We start from the raw sequence: 18,464 nt of genomic DNA on the forward strand, positions 1-18,464 counted from the left end.
CCATTTTCCCAGTCCTTGTTTTCTCTGTTTTCAATCCAAGGTCAGCATATGGTGTCAGGTTTGGAAAGAGAAAGGGCAGGAGAGCAGAGATGCACATGACTGTGCAGGTTGTTCTCTGCACAAGGGCACCCGGCTGCATGAAGTGGTGTGACTAAAATCCAGTTTGTGACCAATCTCTGTGTTATTCATCCTGGTGACAGGGATGCACTGCCAAGAGAGGGATGCACTGCCAAGAGAAAGTAATAGACCTTTTTTCTAAATTGCACTAAGTGATATAAGGACCGGGACAATTTCCAGTTACACCTTGCACTGTGTCACATATTTGCCCTAAATTTTCAGTTCTCATCTTGATCTTTTGAAACAAAGCAGGAACCCCAATTTTTTTCTTTTTAGTACTGAGGATTGAACCCATGGGCAACTTAACCACTCAGTCACATCCCCAGCCATTTTAAATTGTATTTATTAAGCACCTCGCTGAGGTGCTTAATGCCTTGCTAAGTTGCTGAGGCTGACTTTGAACCTGTGATCCTCTTGCCTGAGCCTCCTGAGCTGCTGGAATTATAGGCATGTGCCATCATGCCTGGCTCCCAATATTCTTTATTGAACGTATGATTTAAATTCCTCTTAATCTAATTTGGAACTATAGGAACCCAAAGGCTTACCATATCACTTACATGAAGGTAATGAACTTCTAGAGTGAAACAAAAAGGGATGGAATGTTGTGAAGAGCTATTTAGCCATATGTCTACTTCTATGGTTTATTATATAGCAATAAAAGTTCCTGAAACCTTAAACAGTTTGGCTTTTTTTTTTTTCTGTAAAAGAGAAAAAGGAAATTCTAGAAATTGCTCTGTGATCTAACAAGCCAGGGAAATCCTGCCATGGGCGAAGAAGCAGGTAGTAAGTACAGAAAGAGATGAAGGAAGTTTAGTCCCCAGGGTTCACAATGGCCAATAAAAGGAATAAATAGAAAAGGCACCTGACTTGAGTTTAAAATATAAAGCTTCGAATTTTATATGGCCTGGAGTCACAATATTCCTACCCCTGCTAACAGGCACTTGCTTTGGGCTTTTCCTAACACCAGAAAGCCTCTTGAAAAAAATCACATAATGTAATGAAAAGAAGATTCATCTTTACATTAGCCAGTTCTGGATTTCAAATGTGACATTTATTAAACGCTGTTATGATTTGGATGTGAGACATCTCCTGAAAAGCTCCTGTATAGGAATATTCAGAGATGAAATGATTAGATTCTGAGATCTATAACCTCATCAGTGGATTAATTCATTTGATGTATTAATAATTTGAATGGACTATTGGGTGGTAACTGAAGACAAATAGGACTTGGTTGGAGGCAGCAGGTCACTGGGGGCATGCCTTTGAGATTATATTTTGTGCCTGGCTCCTCTCTTTCCTCCCTCTCCTCTCCTCTCCTCCTTCTCTCCCTCTCTTCCTCCCCCCACTCTCTCCTGTGGGCTAAGCAGATTTCCTCTATCGTGCCCTTCTGCCAGGTTGTTCTGCTTTACCTCAAGTCCAGAGCAATGAAGTCAGCTTCAAGGACTGAAACCTCTGAAACAGTGAACTCAAAATAAACTTCTCCTCTTCTAGGCTGTTCCTGTGTCAGATATTTTGATCACAGTAATGAAAAGCTAACACAAGAGTCTAACATAGGAAAGGTCAATTTTTTAAGATTTAGTTTTAGCAGAAACTAAATTGTTAATAAGAAATAAGGATTTGTGAGAAATACAGATATTTTTAACAAGTGAATGAGACAATGTGTATATAATGGTAATCCAAAGATGACAGAGTAGATGTTCTCTTTCTCTATTCACTGGGCAGTAAAGACATCAATGCAGAACTGAATTCATCAATGCAGGAACTGAATTCCCATCTGTGTTGTTCAAGGAGCAAGGTGATTGTGGGGTGTTGCAGCCTGTTTTTAAAGCAGAGAACAATAATTTAAAATCCCTTATCAGGCATTAGGATAGCATGATTTAACAAGGTCCTGTGCAGTGCATGCAAAACCTATGCAGTTCATAATACTTTATTTTTTTTAAAACATCAGAAATTTATTAGTTGCTCAAAACATTACATTTATGACAGTATGTCTAAATGTGGCTGTATAACCAATGTGATCCTGCAATCTGTACACGTAGGAATGATAAGAATTCATAATACTTTCTTATGGTGAGGAGAGTGATGTATATTTCCAGTATATGACATAAAGGATACATATATACTATCAATACATATGGTCTATTTGCAATTGGTGTCTAAAGATTTACTATAAAAAAGTATAGCAGTGAAATTATCATCTTAATATTGAAATCATTTTATAAAACAAATTGAACATTTCTTTCTGAAACAAATTTTTACAAATGCTTTTAAGTCCCCAATAATCTGATGTATATAAATAAAATTTAACTTTCATAGATTCTATAATAGTTTTAGAAACAAACATTACTTGTAAAATGCATTAACTTCCATGAAGATTAAGATTGTGATAGCTAATATATAATACTCAAATTGCAGGAGACTATTAGTCCAATCTAGTCCATTTTAAAATGAAAATAAAAATATTACAGGTGAATACATTTTCATTTTATTTGAGATCTTATGTACACACACCACAAATGCGCACGTGAATGCACCTATAAATGTGTGAGTCCAGAGAAATTGGGGACATTCAAAGGTCAGAATAAGAAAAACGTATAATGAATGACATGGTTTACTTTCTTAACTAATCACTTCTTAAAAAGTAATCATTAAAATGAGTTATAAGGTCTTTTTAAAAGCAGCCATATAGTTCATCTTTCCTGATAGTTTTTAAAAATCCAGTAATATAAACTTATTACGCAAATATTTTTGCCACTTTTCCTGTTTTGCAACATTCAAAAAAGGTGTTGCATACATTAAAACTATGCCCCCTCTGAGATGGAAGTCACTAACTAACTACATGTCACTATTGATTGAAGTGTGGCTTGATATTGGCAAAAACTATAGAACACACATTAGATTTTTAAGAAAATATGAAAACAATATAAAAAGGAATAAAAGTTTCTAATTGGTGATTTTACATAGATTTCCTATTAAAATTAGACATGGAGTTAAATAAAATATATTATTAAACTAATTTTACCTGTTTCTCTTACTTTTTTAAATGTAGCTACTAGAAAATTTGACATTATATTTGTGGTTTGCATTCTATTTTTGTCAGAAAGCATTCTTCTAAATGTAAACTTCCAAAAAGCTACGTATTATCACATTATGATACTTTTTCACTCAGAGCCTATTTTATATTTTTAAACTGTATTTTTCCTTTAACAGACATAATGAATATAATGTTAAGAAATTCAGTCATTGTTGGTCATGACAGTCTTACCAAACTCTAAAAGAGGGTGCCTCTACAATTGCAGTGCTCATTCCTGCTTCTCTACTTCACATTGTTCCACAGGCTCAGGATGTCTCCATTCACAGAAGGCACACTCTGGTTTTCCTTGCTTTCACTTTCTCATGAGCTGAGCCTTAGAATTTTCAAGTAAATAAAAGAACCTCTTTTCTGTTTTCACTTCTTCCTTCTTCCCCCCTTAATATCAAAACTTAATATCTCCCCCCCTGTAACATGCCAAACTCTACTTCCCTAATGACTACTTCCTATTGAGGATGGGGCCTGTCTTCTTATCTCTCCAAATATGAAGAAACCTTCCAAACAGAAAACAAACTCAAGAGCATGCACAGCCAAAGAGCATGAAAACTGTCAATCCCAGCATGGCACAGACTTATGTGCTTATGTTGAGGCATCTGCTCTAGTGGGAGAGGGATGAAGCAACATAGTGTCCTATACAAATTGCTTCTTAAATTCATGGATTGTTTTAAGCCGGTAGAAACCAAATTATATTGTAATTGTACTTACTTATTTATTTGATACTAAACATAATAAATAATCATTATACAATGTCTAAACATACAGTAAAGCAGAAATGCCATCAATGCTGTTAAGCAACAATAATCATTATCAACTCTTTATGAATAATATTAAGTAGAATATAATAGTTTCTACTTTGACATTTTCAGTAGAAGTTACTTTTATTAAAGTGAATGACAATAAAAGTCATTGTAATAGAATCAAATGGTCATATATTTGGTTTGTTTAGAAGAAATAAAATCAAATATATTTTCATATATTTTGTTTTCTTGGAGTATGAGAACCATATAATCCCATTTTGTTTTTAAATAAAGAAAAATGCAATTTTATTTTTAAATATCAAGAGATATGATGTGAAAATTGTGTTTCATTAACAGGAAATATATTTTTTTCATAAAAAAATAAAAGAGGCAATGGTGATTTGTAGGAATAGATAAGGTAGTGGAAAGTGGCTTACCACGTACAGAGCTTCAGCAGTTGTCTGTGTTGGCATATGAAAAGCTTTATTTACTCAAGGGGAATTTAAATAGATGAGTATCTATTATTAAAAGGTATTTAATTGTATCCTATCTACTTCCAAGGGATTTGAATTAATTAAATAAATGCTTAATTCATTTAAATTCAATTACTATCTAGCAGCTAGAAATCATTTAAATCAGCAGTAATTTTTTTTACTTTACATAACTGTTTATCATATTGCTAATTTTTATCCCACTATTAAGAAAATTAGAGAGCTAAATTCTGAGTAAGAAATTAAACTCTACACTTTCTACAAAGCATATATGGATGAATCCAACAGATCTAAATTTCTCTTTTGTCCAACTGCAAAATCAGCTGGGAACATCAAATGGTTTCTTAGTGCATAATTGTATTAGTTTCCTATAGTTGCTATAACAGACTGCTACAAAATAAGTGACTCAAAAAAACACAGAACAGAAATGTATCAACTCCTAGTTCTAGAGACCAGATATCTGAAGTCAAGTGTTAATAAGGCTACACTGCTCCCAAGGGCTAATTCTGTGTGTGTATGGGGTGGGGGCAGAGGACAAATTCCTTTCCTTTTCTAGCTTCTGGAGGTTGCTGGCATGCCTTGGTACTCCTATGCTGCTGCCTATATTGCTCCAGCCCCTGACTCTCTGTCTTCACAGTCTCCAGTTCCTGTGATTGTGTTTCTGTCAAATCTCCCTTCATGTGATGGCACATTAGGCCCACCTGGATAATTCCTTCCATCAAGATCCTTAATGTTACCACAACTGTTGCCTGTAAAAAAGTAATTTGTCTTCTGCCATATGAATTAATATTTCTAGATTTGGGGAATAGGAAGTGAATATACTCCCTGTGAATCCATTTTTCTGCCTATCATAGTAGTAAAAGAAATAATCTAACTGCAATATATTTTTTAATCTATCAAGTGGTTCACAGCTTTGCAAGTTTAATCATGTGTTTGATGTCTACTGAATAAGAAATTTTCAAAACTGATCTTCTCAAGTATCAAGTATATTTAGGTTTTAATAGCAATGTAGTCATTTGTTTTTGACAAAATTTTCAGAATTTTACTTCTATTGTCTAGTAAAACAGTTTTAAAGATTTTATCAACAAGCATTCAGATTCACATATTTTACAAATAAGCCAATAACCATGAAATAAAGCAAAATTTCAAAAGACACACATATTAGCAAAATAATATATTTTAATGCTACCTCTAGCCATGATATCTCTGGGGTAAGTTATTGGAGCACCTATGATAAAGTGGTGGAAGCTATTTTGAAATTATTAAATTTTACAATCATCACACATTTCTATTACTAATTACTACTCTAGCAAGGAAGGTGTACTACCACCTCAAAACAGTTTAAAAAAAAAGAAAAGAAAACAAACCTTATAGGGGAAAAAAAAGAACCATTCTTGAAATGCAAAAATATTGTAACACAGAAAGATCAATGTGGAAACACTGAATTTTAATTAAATGATCCTCACCCCCCCAAAAAAAATATTTAGAAAGTAACAGAAATGCACACTTTCTGTATTTGTGTCTTTAAATAATCATTGATACTATAAATCTTTTAATAGTTAGAAATACAGATTAAACTTGAAGCTAAAAAAAAATGGTAAGCAGAGCCTTTAGCAGCCAAAGGAACATTCACAGATGTCAACAGCCAGAGGATTTGAATTTCAATGACCAAAAGGAGAGTAAAGGGGAAAGAAAGCTTTTACACATTTGGGAGTAAGAACAAATACAAGACTCTCAATGGGAATTACAAATATCTATCCAGAGGGGAAAGTCAATGAGTCATTCAGAAAACTATCTATAGCTTGAGCTCTGGGTAGGAAAAAGAGCAACTCACCAGTGATTATGTATAAATAATGGTCTACATTCAGAAAAGACTCAGAGCACAGAAAGAATGGTCTGCAGTTAAATACCTCTGGAAAACACCAGAAAAAAAAAAAATTTGTTCTACCTATGCAGGTGATGGTAAGAATGCGGGTTCATTTAAACTCATGCTTCAGAATTCCTGCCTGGTGTCTGCAGGGAGTGCATAGGTGGACATCCACAGACACATGCATCTGTGCTGCCATGTTTTAGTTCAAATCTAAAAATCCAAAGTATCCCCTACATGTACAGACTACCAGCCAGTGGTGCTAAGGAACCCTGGAAATGTTTTTGGAAAGATCTGTTCCATACAATAACCCTGAATAATTAAAATGCTTCTCACATTATTTTTCCTACCAGCATCATTGTGTTTTTATACCTTTGGCCTCTGTATTACCAAAATGGATTCTTAATTGTGCTGGTTTTCTAGTACCTCTCTCCTTTCAACCTACTTCATCTTTCTCTGTCTAGTTAATTCTCCTAAAACTTTTACCTATACTTTTCAGGTCTCTCTTTTATTCAAAAGCCTTTATTTTGTACATTATCTATAAAATATGCTAAATCGTATGAACAAGACATCTGCAATGGTTTTGTTTGTGCCCTTGGTGCTCAGACTCTCAGTGGTTTTTTTTGTGCTCTTGGTGCTCAGGAAAAAGCCCTTGACTTGGGTTGTTTGGTCAGCTGTCCTTAGTCAAGATCTGCAAACATACCCTGTTATTTTCCCTGCTTAGAATGATCACTTCCACTTACTAACCATGACCAGAAAATCCTCTCTCCCATTTACTTTATACTGTATCTGTTGGAAAATAACCACTTAAATATATTGTGATAGACAATATATACATATAAAAATTATTTAAATGGCTGATATTTGTGACCTATTTCAATAACTTTAAAATTACTCTTGTATTTTTTTAAATTATTCCATCTCTGATATTAAAAATCCTCAAAATAATAAAGAAATCAGTTATTCAAATGTTTTCAGTGATTTAACTATGCTATTTATCACCACAAAAACAACCAGCATAGTATTTCACATATAGAAGATGTGCAATAAAAATATTAATTGAAAAATATCACATGAGGATATTCTGAAAAGTATTTATTCAGGAAATAGATTATTGTTGGTAAAATATATAACCAGTACAAATTCCTAGGTTTATAAGTAAAAGCAACAGAAGCCTTTTATCCAACTTAAATAAAAAGAAGTAGATTAGAGGGTGTTAGGAAGTTCTAGGAGGCTCAAGAAACTAGATTTTAATACTATAGGGCAAGAAAGTAAGGTCTCCAGAGAAAAAGTCCACTCTCAATACAGAGTAGAAGTAGAAGAAACTCACTTCTGCTGCTTCATCTATCTGATCTCATCACTTGTGAAAAAAGAGCTGGATAGGTCTGAAAACCAGCATACCTGTCACCATGCTTCTAAGAGCAGCTCACTGACTGTCTCCAAATATGCTGTAAGAATGTCTGATGGGCAGAATTCAAGCCAGAGTCCAAATTACAACTTTTACAAAAGATTTCAGAAGAGGTAGTCTTTAATTGTTCTAGCCTCTGCTGGCAAATTAGAAGTGTTAGGCAGGGATTTTGATCAATAAAATCTGCTGTATTTAACATACTCAGAGGTTGTTTCTTACAGTGATAATAATGTTAATATTTATAACTCTATAAGGATAAGTAAATTTAGCAAGTGAGGTGTAAAGGTAAAATTTCTAAGCTGATTCTAAGCTGCAAAAGTCTGAGTTAAAGTGTAAAAGACCGGGCATTGTAAGGTTTCTAAATTACAAGGCCTGGGCTAAAAAGTAAAAGACAAGGTATTGTTACAATTCCTCTGCTACCCCCAGAACCTGTAATCTCTGTAGTTGTTAGGACAATGCTGGAACTGCCCAGTAAATATTTCCATTGATTCCCTGGTTGTTTAATAGCTAAGGGCTCCAAGTAGCTCGGCACGTAAGCATCTAGACTCCAAAACCAATCAGTTTAAATGTGTACCCCGCTTAGGAATGACCAATCACCCCTGCCCAGACTGTTCCCGCCAACGAATGTACTAATCCTGTCTCGGAGTTGTTGTTCAATTTTCCCGTGCCTCATGATGATTTGTTCTGATGTATGCAAAGCCCCCCGCCCTCTCCAAAAAGTGTACTTAAGCTCTGCTTGACCTCTGCTCTGGGCTCTGGGCTGCTCTCCCTTCTTGAGTGAGCATGGAGCCCCAGCGCGCTGGAATGGATCCCCAATAAATCCCCTTCTGCAATTGCATGAAGCTAGTTTCTTGTGTGGTCTCTCCCTCCGACGCTCCGCCGGACCCTTTACAGAGGAATATACTCAAGTTATATTTATCAGCGATAGTTCAATTTCTCATTATCTTATATAATAGAAAGTTGTCTCTGTATATAGTATGATTTAAATATAATGAATAAAAGTAAAAAATTATTGGTTGAAAGATTCTACAAATTCTTTCACTACTGGTGATGTAAAGAATAGACTTTCAGACTTCATTTAACTAATGTCGTCCTTGACACCATGCTAGTATTTGTCTTATTTAACATCTTCTTAAATCCAAATTGGCTTTATTTTACTTGTATTATGAGGTTTTAACCCTGTGGCCTACAAGAATTTTTAATAGTTGAAATATTACAATGATACAATTCTCTTAAATTTCCAGGCAAAGATACTAATGCAACAAATTGTAGTTTAAGCAGGAGTTTTAATAGTGTGATGAGATATTTTAGCCTCGAATGAGCAAATATCATTTTACTTTTGGTCTAAAGGAAAACAATGACATCAAAATATCAATCATTCATCAACAATTTTTTCAATGGCCTAAAAATTCTAGATATTCTTGGATATTGAAAAAGAAAAATGGACCCATTCCAGAAGAATTTAAAGTCTAAGGGAAACTGTCCTCAAATCTATTAATTTTGACCTAGAACAAAGTTGGAAAACTTCAGCCTCTGGGCCAAACCTGGACTCAGGTCTATTTTTGAATAAGCCTCAGCTAAGAATGATTTTTATATTTTAAAGGAACTTTTAAGAAGAAAAAGAGCGATATGCAACAAAAACAATACTCAATTTAAAAGTTTAAAATATTTACTAGCCGCTCATTTACACAAAATGTTTCCTGATACCTCAGATACAAAATAACAATTGAGCTCTCTGGGAAAAGAGATATCTGTAGAACCTAAATTGACCTAGACAAATTTCTTAATAAAAATTAAATTTTGTGAAATGAAGTCTAAAGAACTTCTCCAGGAACAGAGAAAAATATTATATAGAAAAGTCTAGATGGAGTGGTGACAGGAGGTGGTCTAATAAAATGTCAGGTGGCTCAAATGAGAATGATTGAAAGTAAAACAGACACATCACAGCAAAAATTCTGAAAGTCAAAGACAAGGAGAAAATATTGAAACTAGCAAGAAAAAAATAACCTCATTGTGTATAGTTAAACCTCAAATAAGATTGACTGCTGATTTCTCATCAGAAAGATAATTGTAGTCAGAAAATACTAAAGATAATATGTTCAAAACATATAAACAAGAACTCTAATAACTACAAATCCTACATCTAGCAAAGGTAACTTTTGAAAGTAAAGAGGAAATGCAATTCTGCTATTTGTTGCTAGCATATACTCCTTAAAGAAATACTAAAAACAAAATTCTTGAGGCTGAAAGCAAGCAACTCTGGATACTATGATAATTTGAATCAAGAAAAATCAAAAAGTGACACTAAAGGCAAGTGTGTAATCAGAAATCTGATTTCTTTTTCTCTCACCCAATTTAAGGAATGATAGTGTAAAATAGTATGTATATAATGTTGTTGGCTGTGTAACACATAGAAATATAAAACATTTGCCAATAGCAACATAGGATGGCAGAAGACAACATAAATCTAAGGAGTCAATGAAAAAGACTAGAAATGGTAAATAATAAGAGAATAAACATAACAGATACTATAAATAATTACTTGAATTCCTTTTTCTATTTGTTTAAAAGATATAAAAGTTTATAAAAATAGCACACTATTGATTTGTAATATGTATATGTGGATAGATAATATATGCATGAAGTATTATGATATGTTATACATAAAGGGGGAAATGAGAAAAGGGTTATATCAGTATAATATTTTTATATCTAACTGAAACTATGCTATTAAAAAGTCAAAAGTAGATTCAGCTTAGTTGAGATGTATATGCTAGATCCCAGAGCAATATTTAAGGAAGTACATTAAAATAATAAAGTACATTAAAATCATCAAATAATATAATGTTACATTAGAAAATACCAATTTAATAAAAGAGTCCAGTAAAGAAGGAAGGGAAATAAACAAAAAGACATCATAATTACAGGCATGTGATCACCAGCACCCCAGGCAACACCTGATTTTGGGATACTTGAGTGTCCCTTGGGCCTGTTTTGATCCTAAGCATAATTTGTTAATATGTAAGAGACTGAAGTTAAAAAGGTGTTGAAATTTAGAATCTAGTCCTACAACATTTCTTTAGGTAAAGCTTTAGAATACATGTTCTGTGGCTAGTAAACACTCCACTTTTGGTCTGAGATGACTAGGGATCTTTTATTATTATTATTATTATTATTATTATTATTATTATATTCATATATTTTGTTTTTTAGAACTGAATTGATTGCTAGTATTTTTTTCAGATTCTCTGATTATCATGTTTGCCTGTTAAATTACATCTGGAGAAAAATGGAGCCAACCAAAGACACCGAAATACTAAATGTTTGCTAAGTTAACTTATCTTTTTTTAATACACATATAAGAACTAGTTGATACTAAGAGAAGGTGGTTGGTATTTTTCTACTGGCAACATCCTGAAATACCACCTGGGAAGAATTTGGATATGATACAATCTGGACAGGCCCAAAATTACAAGCAACATTGTACACATCACTTATAGTCAGGTTCCCTGGGTGCATGAAGCAAAGGAGGAAGACTTAAGAAGTTAACAAAGTAAATAGATCCAGCAACAAGATTTATTTATTTCAGAGTTTGCAAATGACTAATCCTAAACTCTATTAAGCTTTAGAATAATTAACTAAATCCCTACGAAACTCATCCAATATATATTCCTAAAATAAGATCAAAACACACATAATTATGTTTTTAATTAGAAATCATACTATTTCTAATCTTAAACCCAGATGATAAAAATATGATTTAAGCTACAATCCATTTTTTCTGGTAATAATTCAAAAATAAATCTTAAAAAAGTCAAGAAGTATTATATCTGTAGTTCCTCTTTGATATGCCAAGTTTATCACTATCATAAAAGAAAATTAGATTAGTTTGAAAAGACTTATTCTTCACCTATGAATGTTTATTTATAAGAACCATAGTATTTCAACATTAAAAGGGGCTTTTAATGATCAAGTGAATTTGTCATTCTTCTTTTAAAAGAACAAATGTTTTCTAAAGCTGCATGAGTACTACACATTTATACATTTAAAAATCAGTGAAAAGAGTATTTTTGACTTTTTAAATATAATCTCAGATTGTCTGATGCAATAGATAGTTTAACACACACCACCATTACTTTCCAAGGCATTTATCAAAAAGAACTTAAATGCAACATTTGTCTTAGAAACAATTGTGTCTAACGACTTTTTTTAGCACTTTGATGTTAAATTTAAGTATTTTAGATTGATAAACAATTATTATTAGTATCCAAATATGTGCTTTTAAATCTATTTGGTTACTTATATATGTATAATTTAAAATATCTTAGATATTTCATCCCTCTCTTTTATTCACCTTAAAATAGTAATGCTATAATATATTGAGCTGGGTATGGTAGTGAACACCTGTGGTTCCAGCGGCTTAGGAGGCTGAGGCAGGAGGATCCTGAGTTCAAGCCAGTCTCAGCAACAGGGAGATGCTAAGCAACTCAGTGAGACCCTGTCTTTAAATAAAATACAAAATAAGGCTGGGTATGTGGTTCATTGGCTAAATTCCTCTGAGTTCAGTAAATAAATAAATAATATATTGAAAAGGCTGAGATATCATGTTTTTATATGAAATGACTTTTGAAGTGAGGCAAATTTAATATTTCTTTTTTAAATATTTACTTTTTAGTTGTAGTTGAACACAATACCTTTATTTTATTTATTTTTATGTGGTGCTGAGGATCAAACCCAGTGTCTTTCACATGCTAGGTGAACGCTCCACAGCTGAGCCACAATACCAGCTCCTTGTATTTCTTATATAAATAGAGAAACCTACAATAAGTCTAAGATATATGAATCTTGCTTTTAAAAATTATTTCTATGCAATAAATATGCTGAATTTTGAAATGCTAACTTTTTGTTACATAAGACAAAGACAGTTTGCTACTTGTTTTCTAATGGACTTTTGACTAAAAAAAATGATATTTATACGTTATTAGGAAAAAAATATTTCATGAACAAAACCACAATATGAATATTCATTTTTCATAAGCAAGAGAAAATATATGTATATGACTAAATATGGGTTAAATGCTGTATTTCAAAAACATGATAGTTGAAATATAAATGTAAGCACTGGAAGAAAATTGGGAACATAATCTCAGCAAATCTATAGCTCATAACATGTCCCTATTCTTTGAACCATAAATTTGCTGCTAATATTTACTGTTTCCCAGTTTTTTAAAAAAATCCTCTGTCCCAAACAAAGCTGAACCTCACTTTCTTTTTGAATAGTAACTTCTCTAAGGATATCTTAGCCAGAACTCATGACTTGTCATGCAGGTTATTGTTAGAATAGTCTCTGGAATTTGTAACTCAGACACCTGTTTTTTTTTTAATTTTTTGTTTTTTTGTTTTTGGTATTACTAAGAATTAAACTTGGGAGCATTCTACCTGTGAGATATAGCCTCAGCCCCTTGCCCTTTTATTTCTTATCCAGATGGATCTATAACTTGTGACCCTCCTGTCTCAGCCTACAAAGTAGCTGGAATTATAGGTAATGTGAGACATATTTTTTTTAGAACTTTAATCTCAAAAAAATTTTGAAATATCCTTCAGTATAATTATGTTTCTGTAGGCTTTGGGCAGAATTATTTTGTTCAGAAGTTTCCTTTTCCATTATAGTGAAGGTACAAGTCCTTCCATAGTTTGAAGGAAAAACAAAACGACAAGGTACAATTCACTGTGTTCTTTTCAATTGTTTCTTGTGTGGCCATAGTGATTCCTTATTGAAGTAAACCCACAGCACTGATCTAACCTCCTCTTATCCTTTTGTGTTGGTATCTGATGATCAATTGGCTCTCACGGGTAGACCAATTGTCATCATGACTCTATGGCATCTACACTTTGTGTATGCATACCTGGGGAAACCCATACATCCTTATGATGCTTGACATGAAAAATGTAAACTCTTCATTGCTATTTCCTCTTACCTAGGCCTTACTTATTCTCTGTACAAATGAACATCACTGATATGAAAATCTGAACTCCAAAATACTCCAAAATTCAAGAAGATTCCACACTTGACTTCAGATGGCAGATTGCAATCAAACCACAGAGGAATTAAAAATATTGTATAAAATTACCTACAGTTATACAGGTATGAATATGTATATGAAGTATATGAGGTATATATGAAATATAAATGAATTGTGTATTTAGATTTGGGTCCCATTTCTAAAAATATCTCCTTATGCTATATAAATATTTCATAATCCAAAAAAATATATAAATCTGAAAAACTTCTTGTTTGGCATGGTAGATAAGGGTACCAATCTATAATTATTTTTTCCTCTGATAACAAATGTAGAGCACAGATGCTGACTAGCTACCTTGCTTATTAAGTAGTTGTCCAACCAGGAAGACAGGGAATAAATGGCTATAACCTATCACAATTTTCCTTCACAGATAGACACTTTTTGTGACTTCAGGGTGAGTCAACAGGAATAGTAGCACCAGAGGATATAGAGGAATGTGGAAGTAAGGATACATCTGAAACCACTCCTCAACTCAGTGTGACATCATTATCAACAGAACACAGATACAGTCTAAAATTGTAAAATTAGTTAAAAAGTTAAAATTAGTCATTTAGCAAATTAGGGAATACCTATACTAAGAAATACTATTTCAAAATGTTGAAACTATGAAAATTACAAATTCTAATAATAAAATATTATGTAAAGAAAATGATCTAAAATTGAATTCAACTCACCATGACCTGGAGGAAATTTTTTCCATTTAAGAAGTGGAATTAGCACATATATGGATAAAGTAGGCCATTCCATATAATAAGGACACTTACGGATTAATTTCAACTTTTGTAAATTTTCACTTTTTACTTTTTCCTGAAAAAGAGATGTTATTATCAAACTTCCAATACTAGAAAATTTAAAAAGAAACAAAAAATAATAAGTTGACAAATGGCAGAAGGAAAAATATAGATTATACAAATGCAAATTAGTGTAAAATACATTTAAATTGTATTGGGCCATCACTCCATAACCACATAGCCAAATTGCAATATTAATCTCTAGATCTGCTCACTAAAATTATATTTCCATCTTTCCTTCATAGTATGTTATTTAAAGCCCTGTCATATTCAAAACTAAATTCAAAAGTCATAGTAGATAATATCAAGTATATGATAATGATTTAAGAAAATAAAATAAGCAAAACATCTTTTTAAAGTGAGATACTGTGATAATTGAAATAAATTGACACTAGGTATTTAGAATGAAGTTGAATTCTGAGAAAAGTCACCTGGACCACTAATAATAGGACCACTATTATCAAAGGAAATCCCCATTTAGAGACTTAAAGTGAAAAGATGGATTCTTCCCCATCTCCATCCAACATGAACTCCTAATTTACCAGCACCCATCAGGACCTCCCAGGGGTTAGAGCATATAAAGAAAATCTGGGATAGCAGAACTAGTGAGATCTCCCAGTCCCATCATTTAACAAACTTCCACTGCCATCCAGGGAAAAAGAAATAGGAGAGAGAGAAAAAATTTAGATTTGACTAGAAAAAATTAAATTGTTAAATTTACTAAATAAGTTATCTTAAAATTCCAGAAATAGGGAGTCAGAATTATACTGTAATTACCTATTCATGAAGCCCTTAGTTGGACATCAGTTGTTAACTATGAAAAAGCATACCAATTACGAGAAGTAAGACTAAGATAGCCAGTAGAGATTTGGAGACCAGTAATACTACAGTTTAATCATTAGTATTCCAGGCACATGATATGCTGTTGATACCCAACACACATATTTGATGAATGAATGAATGAATGAATGGTTTGAAATTCATAAAAAACCAAAGGGCACTCAAAAATACAAGTAAAATGTATGCACATAAAGACTTTCATCTCAAAGATCCACAACCAGCAGAGATTACTTAAGTGATTTTTAATCAAATAAAGCACAATTTTTATGATTTCCAGGTCAAGTAAATATAAAAAAAATTAAAAGATGTGGACATCATACCAGTTTTAACTTTTCATATTCCTTTGCGGGGATTTTAAGAATTTCACAATTGTCTTCTGTCACCACTGACTGTATTTCTAATTCCATCTCAGGTGTAATCTTCAGTGATCCAAAAGTACTCAATTGTCCCAGCTGTAAAGATACCAGAGAAAATTTAAATTTTATTAACACTTATTAACATCAAAAGCCAGCCAGAATGATAGGAATAGTCTGGGTGAGTCTAAAAAAGGAATTGTAGCTCAAGCTGTAATTCTGTGAAAGAAAGGACATCAGGTAGCCTTTCATGGATGGGTCATACTTCTCTCCAATGTCACTTCCCTAGAGCAAAAAAAAAAGTTTTATTCTTCATCATCTGAGGGAAATAACACAGCAAAAGATCTTTTATTTTCTTCACTGGTTTAAGTGCCAGGATAATGGCTGACACATAATCAAAATTTAATAAATACTTGAGCCTGATATTGTGGTGTGCACCTGAAATCCCAACTACTCAGATGACTGAAGAATGAGGATTGCAAGTTTTAGGCCATCCTCAATTTAGAAAGACAACAACAATAAAAAGAAAAACTTGCAGTGTAGCTCAGTGGTAGAGTTTCCCAAGCATGTGTGAGATTTTGACTTCAACTCCCGGTACCCATACACATACATAAAAAGATAAAAGATAAATATTTGATGAAAGAATAAAGAAAACTGACACACTTATGTGCATGTTCTTTTTTATTATCCTCATGTGTTGGTAGGTTACTAATAACAAGATGAATATAGTATTATGCAATGTAAAATCAATGGCATATAGTATGTATTCAATGTGTAGCTTCCTAGTTTAATATATAAAAGATAAATATTAAGCATGGAAAAATATAGTCACTAGAATACTTACTGAAATTTATCATAAAATAAAAAGATTATATAGAACTACATGGAGGATCTATATTATTCATATTTGCCTAGAGAAATATGAATAATATAGAGGACATATGAAGGACAAGGGACATACTTGTATTGGAGATGAAGGAGTTTCCTAGGGAAAATGTTAAATCAATACAGCAATCCAAGATTATATCAGAGGACATTCACTTTTCTACTTCAATTGCACAGAAAGACTGAATATTTTTCTTTTTTAATGAAATGTATAAATGAGGTAGAATCTATAAGTCCAGGTATGAAGAAGAAATTAAAATTGTTAAAGTCACTACAGAATTTAAAGTAAGTGATCCACAGTCCTGGGTTCTGGGACTGCTGTACATGTAGAAACAGGGTAACAGACTTGGGACTTGACATATATGTAGTAACCTACCATACATATAGTTCTGGGACTTGTCATACATGTAAGGACAGGGGAATAGACTCAGGACTATGCAAGGTATGGAAATGCAATTAAGCTTCCTGGCTTAGATCCTAGGACTTTGGAGGATGCACACATACATGTGAAATGGAGACAAGAAAAACTCCATCCACTAGTCTATGCAAGCCAGGTAGAAGCTTGTCTTTTAGCTGTGAAACTAGGCAGCATTTTCACAAAATCAGTAATCTAGTTCTGCAATTTATGTGGGTGCTGAGTATACATTTGCACATAATACATGACCCAAAGCTGATTGTAAATGCTGGTATATAACTAACCCATAGGATTCAGGATTATGGAAGCATTAAACAACCCTAAAACACATATGGAAGAACAGAAGACCCAGAATAGCCAAAGCAATCCTAAGCAAAAACAGCAATGCTGGGAGTATCACAGTACCTGATTTCAAAATATACTATAAAGCCATAATTAGAAAAAAGCATATTCCTAGCATAAAAATATACGTAGACTGATGGAATAGAACAGAATATACAGAAATAAACCCAAGCAGCTGCAGCGACCAGATTCTGGGCAAAGGTGTCAAAAACATATGCTGAGAAAGATAGCCTCTATGATAATTTAAGACCAGAAGTTTTGCAACAGTTAGAAGAAAACATAAGGAAAATACTTCAACATACAGGCACATTCACTTCTTGAATAGGGCTCCTATAACTCAAGAAATAATAGCAAGTGTAGATGAATGAGATGGCATCAAATTAAAAACTTTCTATACAACAAAAGAAATAATTAGTTGAATGAAGAGAGAGCCTACAGGATGGGAGAAAAATCTTTGTCAGCTACACTCTGACAGAGAATAAATTTCCAGAATACATAAACAAAACTTAACACAAAAAATAATAATTCAACTTATAAACAGGCAAAAGAACTGAACAGAAACTTCTCAAATAAAGTAAAAGTACTCAATAAGTATATGAAAAAAATGCACAGCATTTTAGCCATCATGGAAATGCAAATCAAAAACTACATTGAGGGGCTGGGATCATGGCTCAGTGGTAGAGTGCTTGCCTCACATGTGTGAAGCATTGGGTTCAATTCTCAGTACCACATATAAATAAGGTCCATCAACAACTAAAAAAAAAAATTAAAAAAAAAAACTACATAGAGATTCTGTCTCACCCTAGTGAGAATGTCAATCTTCAAGGATACAAATAACAATAAATTATGGCAGAAATTTGCAGATGGACAAGGCAGAGGACCCCTTATATGCTATTAATGATAATGTAAATTACTATAGCTAACATGGAAATCATTATGGGGGAGCCTCATAAAACTAAAAATAGAACTAACATGTGATCCAACTATATCACTCCTGGATGTATATACTTGAAGATATCAATCAGTTTACTAAAGAGCAATTTG

General features: G+C 32.9%; 1 protein-coding gene across 1 annotated transcript in view; it reads right to left on the bottom strand.

The window, feature by feature from the left end:
• Cnbd1 (cyclic nucleotide binding domain containing 1) overlaps positions 1-18,464 on the bottom strand; it is a 417,626-nt gene that overhangs the window by 121,271 nt on the left and 277,891 nt on the right. Inside the window, exons 8-9 of the mRNA XM_026384576.2 lie at positions 15,746-15,877; positions 14,469-14,601 (exon numbers count right to left, since the gene is read on the bottom strand). Of these exons, the coding sequence (XP_026240361.2) occupies positions 14,469-14,601; positions 15,746-15,877 (265 nt within the window). The remainder of the gene's footprint in view (positions 1-14,468; positions 14,602-15,745; positions 15,878-18,464) is intronic.

The sequence above is a fragment of the Urocitellus parryii genome, chromosome 7 (assembly GCF_045843805.1).
Source record: "Urocitellus parryii isolate mUroPar1 chromosome 7, mUroPar1.hap1, whole genome shotgun sequence".
NCBI lineage: Eukaryota > Metazoa > Chordata > Mammalia > Rodentia > Sciuridae > Urocitellus > Urocitellus parryii.